Source organism: Mauremys mutica, chromosome 12 (assembly GCF_020497125.1).
Source record: "Mauremys mutica isolate MM-2020 ecotype Southern chromosome 12, ASM2049712v1, whole genome shotgun sequence".
Classification (NCBI taxonomy): Eukaryota; Metazoa; Chordata; order Testudines; family Geoemydidae; genus Mauremys; species Mauremys mutica.
Window position 1 is genome coordinate 77,292,405 of NC_059083.1, and position 13,893 is coordinate 77,306,297.

General features: G+C 42.4%; 1 protein-coding gene across 1 annotated transcript in view; it reads right to left on the reverse strand.

Moving 5' to 3' along the window:
• Positions 1-13,893, reverse strand: part of LOC123347019 — a 126,424-nt gene that overhangs the window by 104,171 nt on the left and 8,360 nt on the right. Inside the window, exons 4-9 of the mRNA XM_044984445.1 lie at positions 11,127-11,285; positions 9,837-9,934; positions 6,596-6,822; positions 4,117-4,255; positions 835-1,020; positions 80-227 (exon numbers count right to left, since the gene is read on the reverse strand). Of these exons, the coding sequence (XP_044840380.1) occupies positions 80-227; positions 835-1,020; positions 4,117-4,255; positions 6,596-6,822; positions 9,837-9,934; positions 11,127-11,285 (957 nt within the window). The remainder of the gene's footprint in view (positions 1-79; positions 228-834; positions 1,021-4,116; positions 4,256-6,595; positions 6,823-9,836; positions 9,935-11,126; positions 11,286-13,893) is intronic.

Sequence of the window (13,893 nt, forward strand, 5' to 3'; positions counted from 1 at the left end):
GGGGAAGAGAGAGAGAATTATAAGAGCAAGTGTATGTATAAAAGAACATATATCGAATTTTAATTATAAATATACTTACCAGGCAAAACTTTATCAAAATAGATAGCCAATAGCATATATAAAACACTGTCAAAAATCAGTAGGACATAGGCTGTAAATACAGCATATGATTCCTCCATAATGTTAGAAAAATAGAAACCTATTCCATATTTTTCTAAATGTAAAATCTGAAAGGAAAAAAAACAAAGATTAAGAATCATCAGCTGAAAAACTAGGCACATAAGGTCAGAATTTTGATGAAATTTATGCAACGCAGTTATCCAAAGTTGCTTTGGGAAGTCCAGCACTATATTCCCCCCACCCTCCTTTTAGTTTCTTTTCCTCACTAGAAACACATTTCTACTAACAAGAGGGAGTGTGTAAGCTTTCATTCAAAAGTGCTCTAGAAACAGATTCACACCAGCGAAATACAACCTCATATCATCATTTTGGGGCATATGTCAGACTTTTCTATTGGAGGCAATATAACCCAGTACAGACAAATTACATTCACATGTCATGATTGCTTTCTTCATATGGGGAAACTGTAGCAAACGGACAGTTTTTCACCAACGTGTAGGCATGCATGAAAACTGCACTTGCTGGACACTTGAAAACTAGCGAGCGGCAAACTTTCTGGGGCAGTGTTTGTACAGCATTAGAACACTGGCACCGTTAAATACTACCATCGTACATAATAAGCAGTATCCTAGCCTGGCAACTGTCAGGCACAGACAGCCAGTTAGCTACCAGCTACAGCTTTCCTGCATGTGTGCTCCAAATAATTCACCATACCTTTGAGATTCCAGTAATAAAGGCAAAGGGGCAGAGGAGACCAAAAGCCCATTCCAAGGGTGCAGGAAGTTTTTTCACCAATGTAATAAAGCTCAGACATGCAGAGAAAAAGGTGAGGAGGATTCCAACAGAGCTGGTGACTTTAGGCTTCTTTAAGAGGGAGCTGAGCATGAAATAGAAGTGGATCTGCAGATAAGGAAGCTTCCAGTTAGCAGAACACATTTCCATCAGAGGTTTAAAATGCATCATACGCATTATGTCGGACATGCTAGGGAGAGCCACTGAGTTAAGAGTTGGCCTTTAGGAGACAAGCTGGAGAGGCTACAGTCAGTGGGAACTGCACCTGTGCAGCACCGTAGGACGTGGCCTATCCGCAGACGTTCATGACTTGACTTGCTGTAAACACTTCAGACCGAAACCAGGGCTGGCTCCAGGCACCAGCGCAGCAAGCAGGTGCTTTGGGCGGCCAAGGGGAAGGGGCGGCACGTCCGACTCTTCAGCGGCAATTCGGCGGCAGGTCCCTCGCTCCCTCTCGGAGTGAAGGACCTGCAGCTGAAGAATGAAGTGGTGGCGGTAGAGCTGCCACCAAAGTGCCGCAGATCGCGATTGCGGCTTCTTTTTTTTTTGCTGCTTGGGACGGCAAAAACCCTGGAGCCGGCCCTGACTGAAACGAACCCATATTCAGGGTCTCTAGGGCAGTAGTTCTTAACCAGGGGGTTGGGGCCCCCTGGGGGGCCACGAGCAGGTTTTAGGGGGGCTGCCAAGCAGGGCCAGCATTAGACTCATTGGGGCCCAGGGCAGAAAACCAAAGCCCCCCCGTATGGGGCTGAAGCCTGAGACACGCCACCTGAGGCGGAAGCCAAAGCCTGAGAAACTTAGCTTTGCGGGGCCCTCAGCGGTGTGGGGACCTGGGCAACCACCCTGCTTGCTACTCCCCTAATGCCAGCTCTGGTTTTTATATGCAGAAAAACAGTTGCTGTGGCACAACTGGGCTGCGGGGGGGGGGGGGGGGTGGAAGGGGCCACAGAAAGAAAAAGATTGAGACCCCGTGCTCTAGGGTATATATGGGTATTATATTAATTGTGTGTGTGTTTTATTTTACATAGTAGCTGGGTGTCCTTTTAGTACAATTGTTTCAGTCAATTTCACTTATAAACTCTCTCTATTTTCTGGGACTGTTCCATTTTCTTCACCTACTAATTTAATACACATCCAGATTTCAGGTAACACCCCTCTCCCTGCCCCCAATGAAGGCCTAATTTTTTGTTGGGTTGGTTGGTTTGTTTTTTGTTTTCTTAAATTCTCTTTAACTATTAGTTTGTCACTGATTCACATAATTTTGTGGGGTTTTTAATACTCTTTTTGGCACAGAAAAACGATGAAAAATTAAGGTGCTGACAACAATTAGGGTAAAGAAAACAGGTTAGTTCTACATCCATCAGTAACGTCAAAGCTCGGGAGACGATAACCTTCAAGTTTTAGGTAACACTAGAAATGGTTAATTCCAGGTGGTTTCTCTTTTCATGCATGTATGTGACCAAGTATCATCAATAAATAATATTTGTACTTGCACAAGTAAATATATCTCTAGTCAAATAATTAAGAACATAAGAACGGCTATATTGGGTCAGTCCAAGGGTTCAGCTAGCCCAGTATCCTGTCTTCCGACAGTTGCCAATGCCAGGTGCTCCAGAGGGAATGGACAGAACAGGGCAATTACTGAGTGATTCATCCTGTCATCCACTCCCTGCTTCTGGCAGTCAGAGGGTAGGGACACCCAGAGCATGGGGTTGCCTCCATGACCGTCTTTGCTAATTGCCATTGATGGACCTCTCCTCCATGAGCTTATCTCCCTCTGAAGCACCTTGCATTGGTCACTGTCAGAAAACAGGGTACGGGGCTAGATGGACTATTGGTCTGACCCTGTATGGCTATTCCTACGTTATCTAATTCTTTTCGAACCCAGTGATAATTTTGGCCTTCACAACATCCCTAGGCAACAAGTGCCACAGGATGACTACGTGTTGTGTGAAGAAGTACTTCCTTATGTGTGTTTTAAACCTGTTGTCTATTAATTAATTTCATTTGATGACCCCTAGTTCTTGTGTTATATGAAGGAGTAAATAACCCTTTCTTACTCACTTTCTCCACACCATTCATGAGTTTATAGACCTCTACCATATCCTCCTTTAATTGTCTAACAGCCTATTTAGACCCATCATTTTGTCTGTGAAGTTGGGATTATATTTTCCAGTGTGTGTTGCTTTGCATTTGTCAACACTGAATTTCACCTGCCATTTTGTTGCCAGTCATCCAGTTTTGTGAGGTCCCTTTGTAACTCCTTACAAAATTACTCAGGATAGTTAGGTCCAAAGCAGACTGCATCATCTGCAAATTTTGCCACTTTGCTGTTTACCCCTTTTTCCAGATTTATGAATATGTTGAACACCACTAGTGCCAGCACATTATTCACCTCTCTCCATTCTGAAAACTGACTATGTATTTCTACCCTTTTTCCCCTGTCTTTTAAGCAGTTACTGATTCATGAGAAGACCTTCCCTTTTATCCTATGACTGCTTACTTTGCTTAAAAGCCTCTGGTGAGGAACCTGGTCAAAGGTTTCTAAAAGTCCAAGTACACTATAGCCACAGGAATGCCTTTGTCTACATGTTTGTTGACCCTCTCAAAGAATTCTAGTAGATTGGTGAGGCATGATTTCCCTTTATAATAGCCATGTTGACTCTTCCCCCAACAAATCATGTTCATGTGGGAAATCTTGATCAATATCATGACTACTGTCGTTTAAGAGCCTAGTGGAATCACTCTCTCATCTTCTATCTATGGAAGTGGGGAAGAAGGGGGAAATTTAAAGAGTTATATTTGGGCAGTTTTATTTCATAAAATTAAAGTGGCATGCAGCACAGAAACCATTTCATTATTTACTGGCAACTATAGGATTCCATGGGCACAGACATTATATGTTCCCTCTCTCAAAGTTCTGTAAAGAAAATTGGTCTTCGTGGATGGATTTGAGATTAAAATTCACTTTTGTCCATAGCCCACAGAGTCTAGTGTCTGTAAATTCTTTGGACAGTAATTCAAATAATGTCCAATTATGAGATGAAATGAGATTTAGAGAGATCATTTCTTCAATGACTGTGACTACAGAAAAGCTACAGTGTTGGGCCACTCTCCGATCTGCCCTACGACTAGTAGCAATGTGGCTCATAGAAATTTTAAACTTAGAACGTGGAGAAATTTCATTTTAAAATCCCAACTTACAGATGCTATGCCATAAAAGAAAAACAGAAGTAATATTGGAAAGAAGCTGCTTGTGTAGAAATATTCATTAATCGTGACAGCTGTCAGCAGACTGGCCATAATCAAAACACAAACAGCATACAGCAAACTCCAGGATAACCTAAAAATGAAAATATATTGTTATCTTTCTGGATAATTGATTACTGTTGTCATGATTTCAGCCATATGGCAAATCCCATTGTTAGTGTAATCCCTTTGGGGTTTAGGGAGCATGGCCCCTTTAAATCTTTTTCCCAGGGAGGAGAGGGAGAGTAAGAAAAAAGGAAGGAAACTCCAGGGAGGGAGAGGGGCAGTCAGCAGGCCCTGGAAAAGTGAAGCAGGGAGAACCTGCCTGAGGAGGACAGGCCCGATTGGGGACAGCCCAGGACAGGAGCCAGGAGCAGCCCTGTGCCAGGGGGGAATCGCCCGAGAAGGACAGGCCGGAGCTGGACCCAGTATCACGGCTGCCCAAAGCTGCACTGGGGCTTGTGACTCTGCACTGGGAACAAGGAGGGAGGCTGTAGCTAGTTAAGTGGGGAGGTGGTCGCTCTGGGTGGCTTTGCAGAGAGCGGCAGGAGAGGACACCGGAAGGGTTTGTTGGGGAAAAGTTTCGCGGGCACCGAAGATGACCAGGCAGGACCGGCTCCAGACCCCAGCGCGCCAAGCGTGCGCTTGGGGCGGCATTTTGCCGGCAGGGCGGCAGGCGGCTCCGGCGGACCTTCCGCAGTCATGCCTGCGGGAGGTCCACCGGAGCCGCAGACCAGCAGACCCTCCGCAGGCATGCCGCCGTGCTTGGGGCGGCTGGATTCCTAGAGCCGCCCCTGCAACCAGGAGCCCCCAATGACTCACCACTGGACTGGAACTTTGCTCAGGACTCCCAAACTCTGTGTGCAGACACGTTGCTCAGTGTCTGCCCTTCCAGACTGTGCTACCACTGGGCCTGTGGGGCCTTGGTTTGGAAGCATCCCTGTTCTACTGCTCCCCCTATATTTCCCCTTGTTGATTTTCTCCTCTCATCCCTCTGTAAATAAATATCTCCCTTTGTTATATCCTGTGGGGGGGGGTGTTCACCCCGGGGGGGTTGGAACAGGTGCCCCTGGGGTGGAAGGGATTTCACATACAGTTGTTACATTAGTAAGGTATCATACAAAGGAGACTGACAGACAATGAGCTTGGGAACCCATCTGTCCCTCCCATGGGAAATGAGCATTAAGGTTGAAGGGGAGGAGAGTTCTGCCAGGTCTTTCTTAGATTGTACTCCTTAATCTTTCCACCAATGGAGGTACTCTTTGCCCCAAACACCACAGATATCAGGGGACCAACGATTTGCAATGCCATCTGCTTGGAAGCCTCATCCATCTGTGTCAGCTGAGAGTCTCCAGGCCAGCTATGACTATGCTGCCAGGACTCCTATACCTGGCAGGGACTTCGCAGAGCATGAGAAGGGGAAAACACTACAGTCTGTGGCTGTATTATATTTTCCCCCTCATTTCCATAAGTCTAGTGAGAGATGATGTTCAGAACTGCAACCAACCACTGTGTATGCACAGAGTCTAAAGACCAGGAGAGAAAGATGACCTGGAAGTGTCTGAGCCCTCAGCCCTGTGAGAAGAAGAGATCTATACATAGATCTAGTTGGTACAATGGGTCCCAGGGTTTTTAAGAAAAGATTCATAGCTGACTTCCACACAGGTTGTCTTATTACAGGTCTCATATGACATCGCCTCTCCTTCAGGTTGCAAAAATCAATGATATCATCAGCTCTCTCTAACCTCTGCTTAGCTTCCTACAGTTTATTCCTTTTTCTTCTACTTTTATCCCCTTTACCACTGTTAAGTATCAGAGAGGTAGCCGTGTTAGTCTGGTTCTGTAAAAGCAGCAAAGAATCCTCTGGCACCTTATAAACGTCTGTTAGTCTATAAGGTGCCACAGGATTCTTTACCACTGTTATAGTCCCTACTGACGTTAAGTAAATACATGTTAGGCACAAAAAATATCTAATACAATTTGGTAACTTTTTCAAGGGCACCAGCTCATTAACTAGAGGTTCACAAGTCCTAAGAGTTGCATTGTTTTGTAAAGTTTTCCAGTGGAGTTCCTGTTAGGATATCATCCTCGAAAACTGAAGAAGGCCTCCATCCTCTTCAAAAAAATACTGGCAGTAGCAGAGCAAGATTCCACACACTGCCCCAAACAATGCACCTCGATCACATTCTGAAGGGACAACCTTTAACGGTAATGGGGTAATGTCCACGCAGTCCTTGGCCTCTCCGCTTAGGCTATCCATAGGGATGCCAATCTAATTGAGGTTGGCTGTTTTCTTTCAGTGAGTTCCTCCTGCCCGCGAGAAAGTGGATGGAAACTGTCAATTCATTTTACAAATACTGAAGAATATATGTATTTTGGCAACTATTAACTTAAGGCAGTAAACCTATGCACTTCAGCTACTTGTGTTACTCACCAGAAGGCTGCATCCTGTAACCCCATAGTCTTCATCAACACCTTGAGCTTCCTTTTTTCTCTTGTAAGACTGATTGACATAAAGTGCATAAATGGAGAGAAACACATTGCAAGAATAAAAATGATAAAACCATATTCCAGGGTAATTGATGGTATGACAGATGATGATCCCATACGGATACCACTAATCGATTTCATTTCTTCCCAGACAGAATGATTTGTCGTCATCTAAAAAATTCAAGTTAGCATTTAATTTAGTTTTATGTAATGAAATAAGGTCATAGTACAGGATTATAACAAGTCACTTAATAATGTTAATGGTGCTGTAAACAGATCATGTATTTCTGATGACTGCTACCTTCTCCTTTCTGGCCTTGAGAAATGCAGACTTCCCCCTTCAGGTCTACTCAAAATACAGACACTGAGGTTGTCTTCCTAGCATGTTGCTTTCATTACATCACCACTTCTCTGCCTCCCTACTCTGGGTCTCTCTCATCCTTCTGTCAAACACCACATATCCATCTTTTAAGGCCTACCCCCGGCTCAACCTATCACCTCTTGTATGTTATATCAAGCCAGGACCACATGCCTCCGCTCTCCCAGCAATGGCAGCCTTCATGATACGCTAGCTCAGTTCTCTCTCAAGCACCTTCACTCTGTCTCCCAGGCTGTCCCTTATTCTTAGGAGGAGCTGCATGATAAATCTGCAAAGCCACAACACTATCCTCCTTCAAGTCCCTCCTTAAAGCTCACTACTACCGCAAAACACTCAATAGCTAGGAAACTGACGTGCTGAGAATGCGGCTTATTATATTAAACAATCATTTCAGTGTTGTCTTGGTCTCCTCTCCTCTTCCCCCTGCTGGTTTTAATTCATTTGGGAGCACATGCCTGGACTGTAAGCTCTTTGGGGCAAGGGACTGTCTTTTTATTACATATGTGTACAGTGCTAGCACAATGAGGCCTCTAGGCACTCTAGGTACCCAATACAAGATAATTACATAACAATAAAATCGTTAGTCTTAATACTAACACTGACAACACTAAATTTCTCAGCGGACAACCTCCCTCTCTGAGTTTATAATGTTGCACGCAACGAAATCCAGTGCTAGGACCCATAATGGAGATGGGTGCAGAATAAGAACTTGAACAGAACGGCAACAGGGCAGAGATGTACAACCAAAACATTTAAAAATAACGTTTCTTTAAAAAGAAATTAGGTGAAGTTAAAGCATAAACCAACATCAACTGCTCTTTAAACCTCACGTTACACAGGAGGCCAGACTTGATGATCACAGGGGTCCCTTCTGGCCTTGGAATCTATGCCAATGCTAGAAATTATAATGGTTTCCACTGTGTATTGCAGCCAAAACCTTTCAAGCCATGAGACATAGACGTGAGATAAGCCTTGAGGCCTGGTTTGTCAAGGATGTCCCTGTAAATATCTCAGTAGATGGAAACCATCATGAAGAATTGGTTCTTTCTTGAGCATTCACAAATTTGAACCTAGGGGGAAGTTTCTGAAGGTGCAACTGGGAGTTAGCTGCCTAAATGCCACTTGTGTCTTTTAAAATCTTCCCCCTAAACTTTGAGGCCAGGTTACCTTAGTGATAGCCCCTCTCCTCTTTATCATTCCAACAGCGGAGATCAGGCTGTGCATTCTTGACAACATTCCTTACATTTGGTCTGCTGGGGACTGGCTGAAGAGAATTCTCAGAGGTGAGACTCTAGCTCTGAGATTAGCATCCTATGCTGATCTGAAAAACCCCAATTTTTTTAGCCCTTGGAACATGCTGCAAGGGCTCCCGTACCTACTCTCTCAGACCTTTAGTGAGTAAGATGAGCAATTGTCATGTTTTGTCGTTTTCTAAAATGACAAGAGGCACCTCTCAGAATGCTCTAGGCTCCCTTGCCAAATATTTCAAGACCGATATATCATCAAAATAAATAGCAACTCCATAACACACAGCCACGCAGCACAAAAATAAACCAAACCATCCGCTGTCCAGACACACAATCCCTAACAATATTTGCTCATTCAGCAGGTTTCTTAAAAAGGGACGCCATACAGCATGCTCTGAAGTTTAACTGATTTGAGTCATTGTTGACCAAGGACAAGGGGCACATTTCAAAGAAAAGAGGCCCGCACAGAGAACGGCCTTCCAAAAGCTCCTCCTTTGGGTCGAGGGGAGTACCTCTGCAGATCTTAACTGCAGCAGCATAGCACTGGGAGAGAGGCATTCTCTCATTTAAGAAGGTCTGAAGCCATTTAGGGTTTTAGAGGTCATAGAATCATAGAATATTAGGGTTGGACGAGACCTCAGGAGGTCATCTAGTCCAACCCCTGCTCAAAGCATGACCAACACCAACTAAATCATCCCAGCCAGGGCTTTGTCAAACCAGGTCTTAAAAACCTCTAAGGATAGAGATTCCACCACCTCCCTCGATAACCCATTCCAATGTTTCACTACCCTCCTAGTGAAATAGTGTTTCCTACTATCCAACCTAGACTAGGTCAATACCAACCCTACCCTAAAACCTCAGCTATCCAGCCCAGATTACAGCACATTGGTTGAGCCTGCTTGCAGCCAAATACTCCAATTACCAAATGGACCGATGTATTCCACACTAGCTTTAGCTTCTGAGTGGATTTAAAATGTAGTCCCAAATGGAGCTGTAGGCTCAAAATGGCAAAGGAATTAATTACAGTCCAACGGTCCATAGTGGAAAGAACAGTTGAAACCTCCTTGCCAGATTCAAATGATATAAAGTGGCCGTGGCTACTTCTGAAAGATAATCATCCAGCTATAATCTGTATGTCCGTACCCACTAGATGTTCCAGTTGGATTAGGGCTGCATGCTGCTGGGCAAGCGTGAGTTGCATTTCACTGGTGGTATGGGAAGTTGTGTGTGTCAATACGTTTGGTAAGTTTTACCATTTCTATTTTGTGACTTTTAAAACTGATTGTAATTTTGCACAGAGATTAGGAGGGGTGCATGTTTTCTAGATGAAAGTAAAAGTAGTCAGTTTCTGCAAACCATTCGGGATTCTGAGTTATTTCACACCTTGTTCTTTGGTAGAAGTTCCCGACACAAGATGATCCATCACTTTTTTTTTTTTTACATTGTAATAATTCCATGCACTAAAAAAACCCTGATCACAGAAGGATTTGTTTTGCTTAATGTTTAAGGGTCAGGTAAGAAGAAACAGAAAATAATTTCAGTGCAAGAATTCTGCTTACTTCTATAATAGCAGCATCAATGCTTGATTGCAGTGATAGAAATCCTCTGTACCAATATTTTGGACTGTTACAGTATTCTGAAAAGTTATAACAAGAATCTGCAAAGATGAAAGGTCAAGCACATTACTTAACTGTGTACAACAAACATTTTAATGCAATATCAAGGTTGAAATTTTAATCCCACAAAAGTCAAGAAATTCAGATTTAATGGTACTACAATAACAACTCTGCAACAACAGCAAGCAACGAACTCCCAAGGATAGTGGAAATATCAAAGAATCAGCAGCGTATTGGACTCGTTCAGCGTCATCCCATGTAATAACAGCAAGACCCCATTGCAGTGGATACACCTGACAGCGTCTCTCTTTTCTCACTGCTCCCCACCTGAATGCCTTAAATGTGCATGGGAAATGTCAAAGCTCCCATTTACTTCAGTGGCACAGGATCAGCTCTGTACTAAGGATCTGGGCATATTATTTTAATGCTTTAGATGGTTTACAACATGCCCAATGATTTAGTGTTTTTAAAGTTTCTAATAAAAGCTGCTTGACTGCGATCTTTGGCTGGCCAAAAAACGCAGAACCCAAAACCAAAGAAGAAACCAAAAAACCTGGTATACCATTGTCTGCAGTGCTGAAGGCATTTTCACACCCTGCTACACTTAAGTGCCTCATTCCTGCCCTGAACAACTGTGGTTCAAGGTGAAAAGTGAAGACAAAGTCTCCACACCAAATCAATTCTTCACTTCACTACATAGCCTCCCAAAAGAGCAGAGGCCTGAGGATGCTAGTTCAGTGCTCATCGACCATCAGTTGATACATTTTGCTAGTAATTTTCATTATTTATATGGAGTGCATTTGGATGTGTAAAATAGACTACAGGGCAAAAGTAAAGTATAAAACGCATATTAATCTACACCACAAGGCTGATCTGTCATGCATGGACACTATGTGATGAGACACGGGAAAAGACTGAAATGGAATGTAACGTATCAAGTGGGATGGAATATTTCAGGTAAAAGGGAGGAATATGCCTAAATCCTCAATTTAAAAACAAACAAACCAAAACAAACAAAACAAACAAACAAACAAACCAGTTTCTACCATCTATAAAAGAATGTTGGTGTTGTTGGATTTTATTATTTTGTTACAAACAATGAAACAGACTTAAATTGGTGGTTCTTTCTAGGTCAGAGACTATCATGTAGACTAAGGGCCAAATCCACTTCAATGAAGCTACGCTAATTTACACCAACTGAGGATCTGGCCATATTTATTTATTTTTAATTACCTATCTCTCCAAAATGCTCATTTGGAGCAATCACATTCCTGGGAGGAAATCTGAGGCGATAGGAGAAGTCATCGTTAAATACAACCCCTACAATTTTCTCATTCAAAAGCCATGTTGCCTCCAGCGCTTTTTCATCTTCCATCACTTCTGTTTTTATACCTGTGGTTTATACAAAAAACATGATGATCAATAACTACAACACTGAAAATGTGAGCACAGGAATTTTATACATGTAGCCAGTTTTGCCAGCTGTGTGTCTTTCCCCTCGGAGTTTCTGTTCTCTAGGTCAGGTATATTTGTAGATGCTTTGGGTCACATTCAATTTGATTAGCTGGGAAAAAGTTAATAAGAAAATCTTAAGTTTAATTGTGAATGCAACAAGAGGTAGGTATTTTACTCCACAGATGGCAATGTACCTAGAGTTATCTAGAAATAACTACTGCATAAAGATAGAAATACTCCCAAACTAAAACACCCAGGATCCAACACCTGCAAACTTCTACTAGAAACAGTGTGGAATCCATATGTAGATATATAACTGAACTTTGCAGCCGGTCCTTATCTCAATAATGGGTTGACTGAAAACCTAGATTCTAATACAGTACACTCCGTTTATAAGAATTATTGATATAAGCATCAACCACATACAGTGATCAAAACCACTGGGACAAAATCATTTCTACACTAACCATGGTAAAATACTCTACTTATAAGAATCACTTAGGGGCACACTGACTACATGTAATATGATATTCAGTCAAGAGCAACGACACGTAATAAGCCAATAAAGCTGTTCTGAATTTGATGACATCTTGCGTTTTTTGGGCACGTAACACGTATAAAGCATAATCCCTGTGTAAAAAAAACAAGTTGTGCCGTTTATGTGAGAGTCGATCAACATAGCAGGAAAAAGAAAGATGCTTTTTGCAGACGAAAAATGCCCTCTTCTGGAGTCCTGAAGTAGTCTTCCCAAGACCAGCTGAAGATATGCAGCTCAGAAATTGGGCATTCCACAACTTACATTGTCTAAGATTCTTAAAGCAGGGAGAGCATTGTACAAAATGGAGACAAAAAACAATGCGGGCAGACAAGGTACCTATGATCAAGCCCATGTTTATAAAGCAGATCAGAAATGCCAGAGAGAGAAATACCCACCCCCTATGTGGACTGTTGGTGATGCAGAAATCAGAAGAACTGGTGGTGACCCTGGGCATTACCAACCTCAAGGCATGCACTGGCTGGTTTGAGTGCTTTCAAAAACAAGATGGGATTGTTTTTAAGAGAGAAGTCAAAGACACGGACTTTAGATCATGTGAAGAATGGTTAGAAAATTAGTGGATCAAAATGAGACATGACTTTGCTGAAGAAGACATTTGGAATGCAGATGAAAGTGGAATTTACTTTCGAGCCCTGCCTGATGGCACTCTCACATTTAAATAGACAATAAAAAAGGAGGAAAGAGGTCTATAGAAAGAATTACTGCTCTAGTTGCCTGTTCCATGACTGATAAGAAAAAGGACCTTTTCATCATCAGGAAAAGTCAAAACCCATGGTGTTTTAAAAATCTGAGACATCTTCCAGTCCACTATGCTGCCAAGTCATCCGCCTGGATGATGGGGTATCTATTCGGTGAGTGGCTGAAGAACTGGAATCAAAAGTTGGGACCATGAAAGGACAAAGATTTTGCTACTTGTGGACATCTGCACAGCCCACATGATGAAAGATGTAACACTGAGGAATATCCAACCTGAATTCCTCCCAAAACACACAACTTCTATCCTTCTGCCATGTGACCAGGGAATTGGCAGTTCTGATAAGGCATACTTCCATAAGCAAATGGCTTGCACAGTGTTTCATCACATTGATGATGATGAGAACAACAAAGCTCCTGCTGTGGAGATGGGCAGGAAGATCAGTCTTTCAGATGCCATTCTAATGCTTGCAAATGCCTGGTCGGACGTCAGTGCTTCAACAATTGCTGGAAAAAAGGAGGTCTGGTGATTGCAACTATGGCAGAAGCAATTCTTGTTGAGCCACCAAGAGGACTCAATGGACATGAATTTGAAGAGTGGATAGACATCGATGACAATGCTTTTACTATGCAACCTGTCTCTGATGATGACATTGTGACTGAGTTCAGAGACCAATTTGAAGTGAAATCTGAAAAGGATGCAGAGGTGGACTCTCATGATGACATGGTAATCATCCCATCCTTGACCCAAATGAAGGATGCAATGAAAACTAATGGTCTATTGTACAGGGGCTTCAATGATTTTAACCTCCTGCATCACCTCGAAAAGGAAGATATGGTGATACGCTGAAATAAACGTTCATGTTATACCACCTGTTTTGTTGTTTTCTATTGATATTTACACTCTAAAAGTCAGTGTAATGCACTTTCGTATGTTACGTTTGTTGCAGTTTATGTGAGAGATTTTTAAAATGTGTATCTTTGGATCTTTACATTAAGAGATATATAGCTCCATGTAAAGTTGTAACATGCTGCACAGTATTAATAATGCCTTGAAAAAAAGCACCAGGTAAGAGATTGGGTAATAATAAATAATAATATGTTGCTCAGTTAAAATGTTGGTATGGTTGGTAGAAGTTGGTTTTGTTCCATGCTGAATATGTTTAAAGTCTAAAGAATTTAGTTACGGTAAATGAGACGTTTCTCAATTGAATTTAAAAAGCCAGTTGTTTAAAACGTAGTGGTTGATTTAATCCATTCTTTGCAATTCTGCTTGTAAGAATCAACTGCTTATAA